The following is a 16,774-nucleotide window of genomic DNA, read 5'->3' on the forward strand; positions in this document are numbered from 1 at the left end:
TTTTGGACTTATTAACGGTCACATTTTTTTTTCAAAATTGAAGCCCCAAGTGCTTAGCATCGTCACTACTTTGACAAGTAAAATCAGTCCACATTTTTACCACGCATCAGCTCTAACCAAAATGGGAGTCCAGGATCTTTAAAGTACGTTATACATATGCTAGCCATGCTTGGAATGAAGTATGCATCTTATGCTTAAAGGAGCACATTATGGCTACAGCTAGGGAACTACTCACCACAGTCCGGAAGATTACCTAAAATTCATGGCTCAATTGATCAGCAGAGAAAACCTCCAAATTCAGAGAAGAATCCTTCTTTCCCCTTCACTGAGGTGAGTGGTTAAGATCAAAAGTTGTTCACTAATGCATATGTATTAGAGACTTTTGTTTGCCTCCTTCCTGTGGTTGTAGTAGTAAACAGTTATTCTAATTTTTAGCTTTATTAATGTTTTTATATTATTTTTTTGGATCAAATGTTAGTGAAAATCAAATCATATCACAATTTCTTTCTGAGAAAATTGCTGGCAGTTGGAAGAGATTCAAGCACATCTAGCTATTTAATGGAGCATATAGTTCATTCATTCATTCATTCATTCCTTGTTATATTTATTGAGCATTTACTGTGTGCAGAGCACTGTACTGATCACTTGAGTAAGTACAATATAACAATAAACAGTCACATTCCCTGAACACAAATTTACAGGATTATGTTTTTTAAGTTTATTGTATAAACTATTAATTTTGATGTTCATAATATTGATAATCTGAGTCATCTGTCAGAATGTTTCCTCAATTTCTCCTTTGAATTCTTAAAAAACACTTATTTTTATCATTTCAGACTTTTGGTTAGATTTGGGAGGAAACAGAGCAATTTCTAGCAGATCTTTGTAAATTTAATTCCAAATATATTCCTTTGTTAATATGGATCCACAGACAATCGTTTCAGAGGGAGTACATAACCATAACATATTTATACCATTGGCTATCTTCCCCTCAAGACTATATGCTACTCTGGGCTAGGGAATGTGTCCGCCAATTCCATTATGTTATACTCTCACAAGCACTTGGCACATTGTTTGACACACAATAAGCACTCAAAAAAACCCAAAAGTGATTGATTGATTTTATGTTTTCATAAAAAAACTGGAAAAATAACTCTGGTTCAGGATTCTTGCCATTACATGTGTTACTTAATTTGGATATATGCTCCAACCCGTTTTCTGCTTCATCTTTCCAATTCCTTTAAACAGAGTTTATAAACTCAGAAAATAAATTTGTAACTTTTACCCTTAACCAGTTAAACTTAGGGGTATTTTCATTATGGAATTGTGCTAATTTGAATAATCAATCAATCAATCAATCGTATTTATTGAGTGCTTACTGTGTGCAGAGCACTGTACTAAGCGCTTGGGAAGTACACGTTGGCAACATATAGAGACAGTCCCTATCCAACAGTGGGCTCACAGTCTAAAAGGGGGAGACAGAGAACAAAACCAAACATACTAACAAAATAAAATAAATAGAATAGAATAGAATACAAATGCTTACACATATGCATGCACTATGTGAGTATGACTGATAAAATTAATGCGGGACTATTAATTCCTCCAAAATTGAATACATGAAAAGATTGTTCCTGGAAGCATTGGTGCATTTGCAATATTTTAGTTTCACCCTCTGTCCCCTGGGTTTCTTGAAACCTCACCTCTTAGAGTCACCACATTTTTAATGTCTGCACACTCATCTGATCTGTCCTCCTGCTTCTTCCCAAATGTCCATTGTCAATCCCCTCTTTGAGGTTTTGTTTCACTGCATCTTTGAAAGATTTCATTTTTTTAACCTCAATTTAGAGCTGCTACTGTCATTCCTTCTCACATGTCTTACCAGCTCAAGGCATAACGCATTCATCGTTGCTTCAGTGCTAGAAAATTAACTACAGAACCTGAAGAAAGGGACTTCTGGGTTATGTTAGGTCTATCTTCACTTTCACACTCAAAAGGAGATTAATAGCCTAGTTCTTACCCAGGCAACAAGGAAGAAAAAAGCCATACTCCAAAAATCCTACCCCCCGCATAACATTTTTTAACCTAATGCAATTAATCCCATCTCCTTTCATAATTATTTTATTGCAATTCTTGCTATTTATGTCTATGGACTTGGATCTGTGACTTTTAAATATTTCCTAATCACCCTAACCCCAATCTCACGACACTTATGTACATATCTTTAAATTTGGTATTATAAATTATTTACTCATATTGATATCTGTCTCTGTCTCTAGAATGTAAGCTCATTATGGGCCCACTGATTCTGTTGTATTGAACTCTTCCCAAGTGATTAGTACAGTGCTCTGCATATAATAAGTGCTCGATAAATCCCATTGATTGATTGATTGTGTTTCCTCTTCTATTGAGGATCAGTTCATGATGCTTTGTCCTGACTTGCATTCTTTGACACTGCTATTTCTACAGATGAAACTTACAAGTCAAAATCACACCACAGTGACAGAGTTTGTTCTGATGGGATTCTCCAACACTCCCAAATTTCAGAGTTTTCTTTTTGCAACATTCTTAGTCATTTACATGATGATCCTGATGGGAAATAGCTTAATCGTTTTAATAACCAAAACCGATCGAGCTCTCCACACCCCTATGTATTTTTTCCTTAGGAATTTGTCTTTCTTAGAAGTGGGTTACACTTCCATGACTCTCCCCAGAATGCTGGCAAACCTTTGGACACAAAGTAGAACAATTCCTTTCTTAGCCTGTGCCACTCAGATGTATTTCTTTCTTATGTTTGGAGTCGCGGAGTGCTTCCTCCTGGCTGTGAAGGCCTACGATCGCTACGTGGCCATCTGTAACCCCCTACAATATTCAATCATCATGGATGACAAGGCATGTCTCCAGATGGCAGCTGGTTCCTGGATCGGTGGCATTCCAGTCCAGATAGGGCAGACGTATCAGATATTCTCCCTTCCCTTCTGTGAATCCAACAAGCTGAACCATTTTTTCTGTGATGTCCCACCGGTACTTGAACTGGCCTATGGGGACACAGCTATGAATGAACTTTCAGTTTATGCTGAAGCTCTGCTCTTTGTAACAGCCCCATTTCTCTTGATACTCGTGTCCTACATCCAAATCATCTCCACCATCCTGAAATTACCTTCAACCACGGGGAAACACAAAGCCTTCTCCACCTGTTCTTCCCACCTCATAGTTGTCACCTCATTCTTTGGATCTGCTATCATCGCATATCTACGGCCCAAGTCAAGCCACTCAGCGAATATGGATAAATTTCTGTCTCTGTTCTACACCATTGTAACACCAATCTTAAACCCCATGATATACAGTCTGAGAAACAAGGAGCTGACTGTTGCCCTGAAAAAGTTTCTGTCACAATTATTCTAAAGTCACTTGAACTAGGAAGCTGTTTCCCAAGTGGGTCATCATGCATGGATTCCAAGAAACTCTATTCCTGTTCCCTTAGGAAGCCACCTTCTCGTTATTTCAATCACCCAAAGAAAATATAGATATGCCTTCAATACTCACTCTTTTCTGTACAGGGTGACATTGTGTCAAAATATGGAATCTTTGCCTATTTCACATGCAGAAGGTATGTGGGAACTTGCTTTTACTTCTATTTGCTCCTCAATTAAATTCATTTTTTCAATCGTATTTATTGAGCACTTACTTTGTGCAGAGCACTGTAGCAAGTGCTTGGGAAAGTACAATACAGTAATAAAGAGAGACAATCCCTGCCCACATGCAGCTCACAGTCTGGGGGGTGGGGTGGGGTGGGGAGACAGACATCAATACAAGTAAACAGAAGTTAAATGTAATAATTCATAGACTAAAGAGCAAAAGAGTAAATAAATAATAAACTACACTGAGTCTGGTTGAAACTGGCTTCTCATTATATTTTACATAACTTTCTTTTTACTTTAATGCATTCACTCAACCATATTTATTAAGTGCTTACTGTGTGCAGAGCACTGTACTAAGCATTTGGAAAGTACAATTCGGGAATAGAGACAATCCCTACTCAACAACGGGCTCACAGTCTAGAAGGGGGAAGACAGACAACGAAACAAAACAAAACAAGTAGACAAGCATTAAAAACGATATAAATAAATAGAATTGTATATGTACATGCCCATCATTAATAAAATAAATAGAATAATGAATATGTATATATTTACACTCGATTAAATCCCACGAAACAAATATGGTTATTTGATTGCCAAGTCTGCTTAGGGCAGATATAATTTCTTAAAGGATTTTTTTCAGAAGAAAAATCAATTTGGGATCCAGGTCCTCACAAATATTTCAAGCACCAAATGGCTGGTTGCAGTAGTTGAACCTTGTAGACAGAACTAAAGTTTCTAGAGTCTTAAACCAATAGTTTAGATGTTCCTGAACAGTTACAGTCCCATATTCCCAGGCCAATGATCCAAAGTTAGGGGGAGGGGAAGAAAAAGGTAGGAGAGAAAATCTGAATCAGAGAGAGAGTAATAATGGGATTGGTTTTGGTAACAATTGAAATTTCTACATTGAATTTTTTATCATCTAATTTTTGAACAACCTAATTTTATTTTTTGTACTTTTGATGGCTTGTTATACCTCTCTGTATCAGACTTTGAGCTACAGCTGTTTTATTTAATTAGCAAATCTACTGGGAATAAATTACCATGTTACATCTTTGAGTAATTTAGCCATTTTAATGTGATGTTCAATTCATTTAGCTTAGAGGATAGAGCATGGGCATGGAAGTCAGAAGGACCTGGGTTCTAATCCTGACTCTGTCACTTATCTGCTGTGTGAACTTGGGCAGGTCACTTCATTTCCCTGGGCCTCAGTTATCCCATCTGTAAAAATAAGGATTAAGACTATGAGCCCTATGTGGGACAAAGACTGTGTCCAACCTGATTAGCTTCTATCTACGCCAGCACTTAGAACAGTGTTTGACACATAGTAAGCACTTAACAGAACCCAACATCATTATTATCATTATTATTATTAACATTGGAAAATGTTATATGGACCATGTCCTTAATGTTACTACCAAAAACACATCTATTGTCTTATAGAAGCATTCCTATATCTCATCAAACTGGTGACAAAACGTCATGCTTTATACCATCAGGTATGCTAAATGTTTTGAATCAGCCTTAGCAGTTTATTGTCTGTCTTATGCTGTCGAGTCATCACGTACCCATAGCGACTCCAGGGACACATCTGTCCCAGAATGCCCCACCTCCACCTGCAATCATTCTGGTAGTATATCCATAGAAGTTTTCTTGGTAAAAATATGGATGTGGTTTACCATTGCCTCCTTCCTTGAATCTCCACCCTCCACTCTCTGCCATGCTGTTGCTGCCCAGGTCAGGTGAGTTAGGACTTGTACCAGATTGCCACTTGCAGAAGGTATGTGGGAACTCACAAGCCACTGCCTAAGCTAGGAATGGAATGGGTATGCCTTTGCCTGACTTTTCCTTCCATAGCAAACACTAGTAGAGTACTGGAAACTCTCCAGGTGCAATCCTGAAAGGAGAGACAGTTCATTATATAGACCAATTTCTAGAGTCATGTCTCTAAACCATTTCATTATATAAAGAGGACTATTTGGTGTGCCTGCCAATGTTTTGTGAGACTTTCTTGGATTCCAATACATTTAGCTAAATCTTCCTCTATATTGAATAGCAATGACATCCAGCTCAGTCACATGCCCCAGAGCGGAACCTTTTGGTTTTGTTTGCTTTCTTTATAGTATTTGTTAAGTTCTTCTTATTTGCCAGATGACATACTAAGCATAGGGATAGATCCAAGCTAATGAGTTTGGACACAATCCATATCCTACATGGGGCTTATAGTCTTTATCCTTACATTACAGATGAAGTACCTGAGACACAGAGAAGTGACTTAATAATAATAATGACGGTATTTGTTAAGTGCTTATTATGTGCCTGCCACTGTACTAGGCCCTGGGGAGGATACAAGGAAATTGTGTTGGACAGAATCTCGGTCCCATGTGGGGCTCACAGTATTATTTCATTCAATCGTATTTATTGAGTGCTTACTGTGCAGAGCACTATACTAAGCTCTTGGGATATACAAGTCGGCAACGTATAGAGATGGTCCTTACCCAACAACGGGCTCACAGTCTAGAAGGGGAAGACAAAACAAAACAAGTAGACAGGTGTCAGCACAATCAGAATAGAGTTATAGCTGTATATACATCACTAATAAAATAAATATAGTAAATATGTACAAAAAATAGAGTTATAAATATGTACAAATATATACAAGTGCTGTGGGAAGGGAAATGGCATACGGCAGAGGGAGGAATGGGGGTGGTAGGGAGGGGAGGAGGAGGAGAAGAGGAGGAGGGGTCCTCAGCCTGGGAAGGCCTCCTGGAGTGGGTGAGTTATCAGTAGGGCTTTGAAGGGAGGAAGAGAGCTAGTTCGGTGGATGTGTGGAGGTAATGCATTCCAGGCCAGAGGAAGGGGTAACTGAGGCCCAGGGAAATGAAGTGACTTGCCCAAGTTCACACAGCAGGGGAGAACAAGGTACAGTGAGGAGGTTAGCGGCAGAGGAGTGGAGTGTGCGGGCTGGGCTGTACAAGGAGAGAAGGGTGGTGAGGTAGGAGGGGACGAGGTGATGAAGAGCCTTGAAGCTGAGAATGAGGAGTTTTTGCTTGATTCAAAGGTTGACAGGCAGCCACTGGAGATTTCTGGGGAGGGAAGTGACATGTTTTGAGCGTTTCTGTACAAAGATAATCTGGGCAGCACAGTGAAGCATAGACTGAAGTAGGGAGAGACAGGAGGATGGGAGATCAGAGAGGAGGCTGATGCAGTAATCCAGTCGGCATAGGGTGAGAGATTGAACCAGGAAGGGCTACCGGTTTCGATGGAGAGGAAAAGGTGGATCTTGGCGATGTTGCGGAGGTGAGACTGGCAGGGTCTGGTGACAGATTGGATGTGTGGGGTGAATAACAGAGCAGAGTCAAGGATAACACCAGGGTTGCAGGCTTGTGAGATGAGAAGGATGGTAGTGCCTTGTACAGTGATGGGAAAGTCAGAGAGAGGACATGGTTTGGGAGGGAATATAAGGAGCTCAGACTGGGACATCCATCCCCATTTTTAAGGTGAGATAACTGAGGCACAGTGAAGTTACTTTTCCTAGGTCATATGGCAGACAAGTTGCTGAGCTAGGATTAAAACCCATGACCTTCTGACTCCCAGTACTATGCTCTATCCACCATGTCAAGATGCTTCTCGCCATGCTGACTTGCCCAAAGTCACCTAGCAAACATGTGGCAGAGCCGGGACTAGACACCAGTCCTCTGACTCTGAGGCCTCTGCTCTTTTCACTAGGTTATGCTACTTCTCTAAAGTTGTAATCTATTTCAAGTGTTGCATCCCACCTCATTCCAATGAGCCACCTTAAACTCTGGGAGAATCGAGGTATCAAGCAGTTCTAAGATCTCAAAACTTTTACTTGTGTTTGAGAGTTTTGAAGACTATACATATGGGAAAGGAGAAATGTAAAAATTGAATAATGGCTAGTCCTTATTCTCTTTTATATATCTCCCTGGGCCCATTTAATTGACTTCTCTTCTTTAGATGTACCTCCTGCAGTTTTATGTCACCATGAAGTTTAGCCTGTTTCTCCCCTCACTGAGGTTCTTTCTAAATAGGTAGAATTATAATTTGAATATCCCCCTATGTAAATCATATATACCTAATAAAGCAATATACCTAATATAAATCCCTCCCTGACCCTCAGCCCCGCAGCCATTAAATACATATCTGTAATTTATTCATTTTTTTATATTAGTGTCTGTCTCCCCACTGGACTGTAAGCTCACTGTGGGCCGGGAATGTACTTACCAACTCTTTTATATGGTTATATTAGTCTCCAAAGCACTTAGTACAGTGCTCTGCACACATAGCAAATACTCAATAAATACAATTGATTACCAGCACAATAAGTATTGGTAATGAATAAATTCTTCTAAATAAAGAGTTGTAATAATATAACAGCGCTTGCCACATAGTAAGTGCTTAACAAATACCATCATAACTATTATTATTATTATAATGACGAATTAGAGGCCCAAGCAGTTATCTTAGGAAGAAATACGCAATCACTGTTATTGCACCCATCCTCTAATCAATTGATATTCTGAGCAATCACAGAGGTTTTTAGGTTACTTTCAGAATGCAATTGATGTGCATAGTTATCTTACTGGACTGAGAGGTGAGATTGTCAGGAGGAGATGTGATTCATTCATTTATTCATTAATTTATTCAATCACATTTATTAAGCGCTTACTGTGCGCAGAGCAGTGTACTAAGAACCTATATTAAGCGCTAAGTGATGTGAAATGATGTCAATGCATACTGACCACAGGCTCAGTCAAGAGTCAAGCTGCTCTGGTCTCCACCTCTAGAATGCAGAGTGCATACCGGAGGGCTTTGCCCTTTTGGAGAACAAGGGGTGTGAGCTGTGCTGAGCCCAGGGAAGACTGAAAATACTGAAACCAGTCTGAACCACAACAAGTGACAAGTGCTTCAGGAACAACAGCAGAAGCCAAAGTCCACAGGAAGCTGCATGGTCTAATGGAAGGAGCCCAAGTCTAGTAGTCAGAGGATCTAGGTTCTAATCCTGATGCAGCCACTCGTCTACTGTGTGGTCTTGGGCAAGTCACTAAACTTCTCTGTGCCTCAGTTACCTCATCTGTAAAATTGGGGTTCAATAATCCTTCCTCTGATAGACTGAGAGCCCCATGTGCAACAGGGACTGTGTCTGACCTGGTTATCTTCTATCTGCTCCACTGCTGAGTACAGTGCCTGGCACATAATAACTGGATAAATACCACTTTCACTATAATTCTTATTATTAATCTAAATCATATTGTGTATTGTATATATGATTTAGATTAATAATAGAATTATAGTGAAAGTGGAGTGCTTAATGTGTGCAAAGCATAGTACTATGCACTTGGGAGAGTACAATTTAACAGTGTGGTAGAAAAGTTCCCTAACCATAAGGAGCTTATAGTCTGAGTGATTTGGCTAATATGAATTTAGCATCTAAGATCCTCATCATCAACACTCATCAACTGCACTGCTCTAAGTATCACTTCACTGGGGAAGTTTTCATGGAGTTATTTTAGACAACATCTATGGATATTAATTATGGTATTCATTTAGTGTATGTCAAAGCATAAGCTAAGCCTAAGGAGGCATTGAAGTAGACCAAATCATCACTACCAATGTTATTTATTGAGCACTTACAGTGCGCAGACCAATGTACTAACCACATGGGAGAGTTAGTAGACACATTCCCTGACCACAGTGAATATACAGAGTACAGTGGGAGACAGGCATTAATAAAAATCAGACACTAATCCTTGTCGAACATAAGACTCAACACCTACTAAGTTACTAAGTTAACATCAATCAGTGGTATTTACTGAGCCCCTACTATGTGCAGAGCACTGTGATACAACAGGAATAGCTGAAAGGTTTGCTGTCCACAGTGAGCTTACAACTTTCACCCATGTTCCCGGGATTGTGAGGATAAACTAACATAGAATATATGTAGAAATATCTTCAATATTCCTGAATGATTTGCATAAATCTTGGGAAAGATGGAGTGGATGACTGATCCAGGGGTGTGTAAAATTGTTCCAATTAATCAAGATGACTTGAGGAATATGTAAGTTACAAGATATTTATTAATGAATTTAATGATAGAAACCTTGAATTGCATGTAAAAAGTATATGAAATGCATTAAAGGCTAATAGTATAAAATTAAGAATATTTCTGTTCTCATTGACTCTCAATTCAAGCATTCTTTTCCTAAGTTCCAACTTTGGACAGTTCCATTTTGCAGATGAAATACAGATAGATCATGGGCCTGGGAGTCAGAGGTCATGACTCTACCGTTTCTCTGCTTTGTGACCTTGGGCAAGTCACTTCATGTCTCTGTGCCTTCGTTCCCTCATCACTAAAATGGAGATTAAGCCTGTGAGCTCTTTGTGAAACAAGGAACTGTGTCCAACCCAATTATCTTTTATATACCTCAGCACTTAGAACAGTGGTTGGCACATAGTAAAAACTTAACAAATACCATAATTTTATTATTATTTTGTTGATGGGAAATCATACCAAAGTTATGGAATTCATTCTTGCAGGATTTTTCCAGTGTTCCTTAACAGCAGGGGCATCTTTTTGGGTTATTCTTGGTCATTTGCATGACTATTACTCCAGGGATAAAACCAAAGCCAAACACTCCACGTTCCCATATACCTCTACTTTAGAAATCTGTTACCCACAGTTACTCTCCCCAGAATGCTGGTGGACCTCTGGACACAGGACAGGACTATTACCTTCCCTGTTTGTGCTTCTCTGCTGTATACTTTGATTTTTCTAGCTGCTACAGAATGTGTCCTCCTGACAGTGATGGTATATGATTTTTATGGTATTTGTTAAGCATTTACTAAGTGCCAGGCACTGCACTAAGCATAGTTATATATACAAACTAATCAGGTCAGAGCCAATTAATGTTACAAATTGGTCTAATAGTTTTCATCACCATCTTTTTCACTGTCATTCATTCAATCGTATTTATTGAACACTTAATTTGTGCAGAGCACTGTACTAAGCGCTTGGAAAGTAAAATTCAGCAACAAATAGAGACAATCCCTACTTAATAATAGGTTTCAGACGTGAGAACTGAGACAACGAGAAGTGAAATACCCAGCCCAAGGTCACACAAGCAGATGAGTTGCAGAGCTGGGATTAAAACCCAGGTCCTTCAGACCCCCAGTCCAACATTCCCTCCACTAGGCCATGAGACTGCTCTTGTTGCGTGGCCATATGTAATCCCCTGAGTTACTCACTTATCATGAGCTACAAAGTGTGTGTACCCCTGGTGGCTGCTACGTGAAAGGGCGCTTCCAGTCCAGATAGAGGAAATACATTGAGTCTCCTCACAGCTCTTTGTGATTTGAATAAAATTAATCATTTTTTTCTGTGACTTGCATCAGTATTGAAGCTGACCTATGGGGAAACCTTCCCCAGTAAGCTTCTGCCATAAGATGTGACTATGCTGAATGTAGTGGTTCCTTTCCTGCTGATACTCCTGTACTATGTCAAAAGCATCTCCCCTTCTTTCAGGCCACAAAGCCTGCCCCATCTGCTCCTCCCACCTCATTGTCATTACCGTTGGATCTCCTGCATTAATTATGTATTATCTGGCCAGGTCAAGCCACTCAGGTGATGTGGGCAAGCTGCTGTCCTTCTTATCTACTTGTACTGATACTCTGATTGTCTGAAAAAACAGGAGAAGACCACAGCTCTTAAACTAATACATCAACAAGTGGATTCCTAAGCCAACCCCCTAAGCCAAAGAAGAATTTTTATTACAGGTAGCTGCATATCAAAGTTCAAAGGGCATGGGTCTGGGAGTCAAAGAACTTGGGTTCTAACCTCAGTTCTGCACATTTAGTTACTGTGACCTTCTCTGTGCATCTGAAAAATGGGGATTCAACACCTGTTCTCCTTCCTCTGACTGTGAGCCCCATGTGAGATTTGATTATCCGTCCAGGCTCTTTCTTTCAGTGTGTTACTTTCCTCTAATCCCTCTTGAATTTCTTACCGTTGTTCATGAAACACCTTCTAAAGGCTCAAGTTTACCTTCAATTCTATTTCAATTTACCAAATGATAACCCTACCCAAAACATGAGATGCACAATCTTGTCTAAATAAACTGAATTGAGAAGCAGTGTGTCCTAGAGGATAAACCATGGGCCTGGAAGTTAGAAGGACCTGGGTTCTAATCCCACTCCACTACTGGTCTACTGTGTGACCTTGAGCAAGCCACTTCACTTCTCTGTGGCTCATCTTGTCTCATCTGTAAAATGGGGATTAAGTCTGTGAGCCCCATGTGGGACATGACTATGCAAAACTTGATCAGCTCATATCAACCCCGGTGCTTCATTCATTCATTCATTCATTCATTCATTCATTCATTCAATCGTATTTATTGAGCGCTTACTGTGTGCAGAGCACTGTACTAAGCACTTGGGAAGTACAAGTTGGCAACATATAGAGACGGTCCCTACCCAACAGCGGGCTCACAGTCTAGAGGGGGAGACAGACAGCAAAACAAAACATATTAACAAAATAAAATGAATAGAATAAATATGTACAAATAAAAGAAATAAATAAATAAATAGAGTAATAAATACGTACAGACATATATACATTATACAGGTGCTGTGGGGAGGGGAAGGAGGTAAGATGGGGGATGGGGAGGGGGAGGAGGGGTAGAGGAAGGAGGGGGGTCAGTCTGGGAAGGCCTCCTGGAGGAGGTGAGCTCTCACTAGGGCTTTGAAGGGAGGAAGAGAGCCAGCTTGGTGGATGTGCGGAGGGAGGGCATTCCAGGCCAGGGGGATGACGTGGGCCGGGGGTGGATGGCGGGACAGGCGAGAACGAGGCACAGTCAGGAGATTAGCAGCAGAGGAGTGGAGGGTGCACGGTGGGCTGTAGGAGGAGAGAAGGGAGGTGAGGTAGGAGGGGGCGAGGTGATGGATGGCCTTGAATCCGAGGGTGAAGAGTTTTTGCCTGATGCATAGGTTGATTGGTAGCCACTGGAGATTTTTGAGGAGAGGAGTAACATGCCCAGAGCATTTCAGCAGTGGCAGCGGCATGAAGTATGGATTGAAGTGGGGAGAGACAGGAGGATGGGAGATTGGAGAGGAGGCTGATGCAGTAATCCAGTCGGGATAGGATGAGAGATTGAACGAGCAGGGTAGCGGGTTGGAAAGAGAGGAAAGGGCGGATCTTGGCTATGTTGCAGAGGTGAGACCGGCAGGTTTTGGTGATGGATTGGATGTGAGGGGTGAATGAGAGAGCGGGGTCGAGGATGACACCAAGGTTGCGGGCTTGTGAGACAGGAAAAATGGTACTGCCATCAACAGTGATGGGAAAGTCAGGGAAAGGGCAGGGTTTGGGAGGGAAGATAAAAAGTTCTGTGCATCTGAAAAATGGGGATTCAACACCTGTTCTCCCTCCTCTGACTGTGAGCCCCATGTGAGGCCTAGCTCATAGTAAGCACTTAGTTCCAGCGTTTAGAACATTGCTTTGCACATAGTAAGAACTAATCAAACGCCATCATTATTATTAGTATTACCATTAAAATAGTCTTATAAAAGGAACTGAATAAATGGTAGATCTTACTATTCAAGGAGCTTATTTGTTTTTTTCTTTTGGAATTAGAAGAATACTTTCCCTGAATTCTTTCAGATGCAGACAATTACTAGATGTCACTTTATCTATGGTTTTACTTCAAAAATAAAACCCATAATTAGATTTTCAGACATGGGCAGCATCTGTTTAAATACAAATGGGGGAGTATTCCCTAGAAGAACAGGGTAGTGATTCTGGAAATAGGAGTGGATCGGGAGCATAGGAACCTGTCTGTGAGATGAAAAATCAACCTACCTTCAAATTACAGGAACTCCTAAATATTGTTTTCTCATCTTCTCTTCAAACTTTTAAAATAAAACATTAAACATTAGTACAAATTAGTAATTCTGTAATGCTACAAAAGATTGTCCTCGTGCTCTGCAAACATTAAGCCCTTTATCAATACTATTAATTGCTGGAGAAAATACCCAGTTTTACGTGTTGATGTCTTGGTATTTTATTTCTTCCTAGCCTGAGTTCTTACTGGTGTAGTCTGTTTCAATTCTGAGAACAAGGAATGGGCCTCTGACACTTCCCCATGGTCTTTCGAAGACCCCAGACTATTCTGTGAATACAGTGAGCCATAAGCAACTGATAGAGACCAACACTATGAGGGAGTTTCCTATTAATGCTATTAGGTATACTACAAGGAAAATCATAAGCACGATGACCTGAAATTCATGGAGATTGGAAAAACCCAAAAGAATGAATTCAGTTACAAGTGACAGATTGCCTTCCCTCATTCACATGTTATATTTTTGGCAATGTAAGTACAGAAATATCTGGGCCCAAAATATGTCTTCCCCGGTCAGGAAAAAATAATCAGTAGCATCTTTTTTTTCAGAGTCTAAGTCTTCTCTACAAACATTTCTCAAAATGAACTTTGGTAGCTTGTTTGGTCAAGGATCAAGGAGGTTATCATAGCATGAAATATATGGTGTCTATGTTCTCAGTGTCCAGAAGAACAAGATCAGGAGACTGTGGAGGTAGTGAAGTTAGTCAATAATACAAATTCTGCAAAGGAATAAAGAGTTTGATTTCATCATCACTTGCTATTAATATTTATCATTATTAAACCCACATTTTTCCCACCACACTACATGTTATCACCTTTATAGGGCCTAAGTATGCTGGGGGAATTAAATAATCACAGATTCTCTGCAGGGAACAAAGCATCCCAATCCATGACTCCTACACAGAAATTTCCTCAACTTCTGGTCACACAAATACACCTCCACACACCGATCTGCAACCCCACACACATAACCATCTGTACATAAACACAATTACACACATGCATACAGCCTGGGTGTTCATGTGCCCAACGATGACTGGGTGAAATTTTTTCACGGAAAAACAACAACCAAAAATCTACCCAGTTGTCCATACAACCTTTTCTCTCTCAAGTCCCATCCTTAAGGAAGTAGTGTTATAATTTCAGCATTGTGAGGATTTTTTGTATGGCATTTAAACACTCTGTGACAGGCACTGTTCCAATATCTGGGGTAGATACAAGCTAATCAGGTTAGACACAGTCCATGTCCTACATGGGGTTCACTTTTGTAATCCCCATTTTATGAATGAAGTCACTGAGATATAGAGAAGTGAAATGACTTGCCCAAGATCACACAGCAGACACGTAGCAGTTGGTTTGCAACTAGGTGGTCCCAAAAGAGAAAGATACCTGTCTTCCCCTTCTCAAGTACCTGGAAATCCTTCCATACTCCTCTTTTCTTCACTTTAGTAAATGACAAGAAGAACCGCTTAGTACAAGTGCTCGGTAAAGTGTTCTGCACACAGTAAGCGCTCAATAAATATGATTGAATGAACTGGTATTATCAACAGGATCGTGGGGAAGGAAGGAATAGTTCAAACTCAGGGAACCAAGAAAATTATTTAAACTCCCTACAGTCTTAGTCTTTCCATAACAAAGGTTCACTGCTGTCTTGATTTTTTAAAATATAGAATTTCATTTTTGAATACCTTTAGTGAAGTGAAACAGAAGAATAAAACGAAAGCCCAAAAGTATCTTGAGACTCCTTCCGTTGATATCCCTATAGTGTGTAAGGATCAGTTCTGTTTTCTAGGAGCAGTTTAATTGCTTATATGTATTTGAAACATGAGACCACTAATCAAATGGCCAACTGTGTGGTAGTCTAGTTAAACTAAAAGCCCTGGGTAAATTATCTGGCCTTTCAAAATGGAATTTCCAAAAATATTAGGATGCTTTCTGTTCACATGCCATGTTTATTTTATTGGGCGTTGTGGGAAGAGTGCTCTATCTGTGAAGTCACCGCCCCCCTCCCCCCCACTTGAGCAACCCACAGCAAGGACACGGAATTGCTACACCACAAGGTTGTGGAATGGGAACTGTCCCAATCAGATAGACATTCCAGGAACGCTGGGAGAGCTAACTGGTATGAGGGGGCTTCGCACACAAACGCATGATAAGTAGGGTATATAAGAGGCATTACTGCAATCATTAGCTGTAGGCGTTTCGACTGAGCCCTGCAGAGCCTGCCCTGTTGATTAGGACTCGTTTCCCCTCCTTCATTTGCTGCTTCCCTACAGCTATGTGAGTACACCCAATTAAGAGGCAGAACTGATCACTCTGGCTCGGTGTCTGGTCTTTGGCTCATCGTCATCCAATCTAAAGAACCCGGAGCAGCCCTCTGGTTGGTGACTTCAGCTGAATTGGGGAGCATCTCCCCACACCATCACATGAACAAAAATATTTTTATATTTATTTATTCATGCTTTTGATGTCAAGATTCCTTATCCAAATTTTACAGATTCTGAAATCGAAATTGTTACCAAATCACTAAAAAGCTGCCCGGGAACAGTACATAACACTCCAAATCCTCCTGTATTCTCCCAAAAGTCCATCTGACTTGTATGGGGCAAATCAGCTGTTAGTTAGCGAATTATTTTCTGGTGCAGGTTCGAGGTCCTTTCCCCCTGTAAAATTATATGATTTGTCATCCTCTAATGGCCGAAGCTAAAATGTGGAGCATCCAGGAAAAAGAGCCGGCTCAGTGCTAACATAGCTGAAGTCCTAGGCTTCAAACAAGCTCTTATGTCTCTAGCTGAAACTGTAAAGTGAGATTGATCCCCATTCACTGTGCTTTAAAATCTTGCCTTGAAGTAGAAATGAAAAACAATTTCCCCCAGCCCCGCACTTCTCTCTGGGTGTAATTTAGGCTTTAGAAACTGTTTTCATAGTTTCAATTCACTCAGAGTATCACTTAGAGGTCTTGGCTTCGGAAGAACCTAGAAGGTTAATGCAGCTTCTAAAGAGATCAAGGGTGGTTTCTTAGACATTGGGAAAATCTGATTCACTCCCCTGAGTCACATGTGAATGTAAAATGGGAATGGTTTCTCATTCTTGGGAACAAGGTGATGTGGAATGCCACGCCAGATGCAGTAGGAGTCCCAGGGCAGTGGTATCAAATGTGAACACTAGGAAGAATGTACGGTATCATCTAGTATGGAGGTTACATGGCAAAGATTCATTCAT

The 16,774-nt window shown here is 40.4% G+C and overlaps 1 protein-coding gene across 1 annotated transcript; it reads left to right on the top strand.

The window, feature by feature from the left end:
- The first annotated feature begins 2,490 nt into the window (after positions 1 to 2,490).
- On the top strand, positions 2,491 to 3,405 carry LOC119921694 (olfactory receptor 10AG1-like). The gene has a single exon (XM_038741769.1). The coding sequence runs from the start codon at positions 2,518 to 2,520 to the stop codon at positions 3,403 to 3,405; it is 888 nt and encodes a 295-aa protein (XP_038597697.1). The 5' UTR covers positions 2,491 to 2,517.
- Positions 3,406 to 16,774: the final 13,369 nt, after the last annotated feature.

Source organism: Tachyglossus aculeatus, assembly GCF_015852505.1.
Source record: "Tachyglossus aculeatus isolate mTacAcu1 chromosome 12 unlocalized genomic scaffold, mTacAcu1.pri SUPER_6_unloc_4, whole genome shotgun sequence".
NCBI lineage: Eukaryota > Metazoa > Chordata > Mammalia > Monotremata > Tachyglossidae > Tachyglossus > Tachyglossus aculeatus.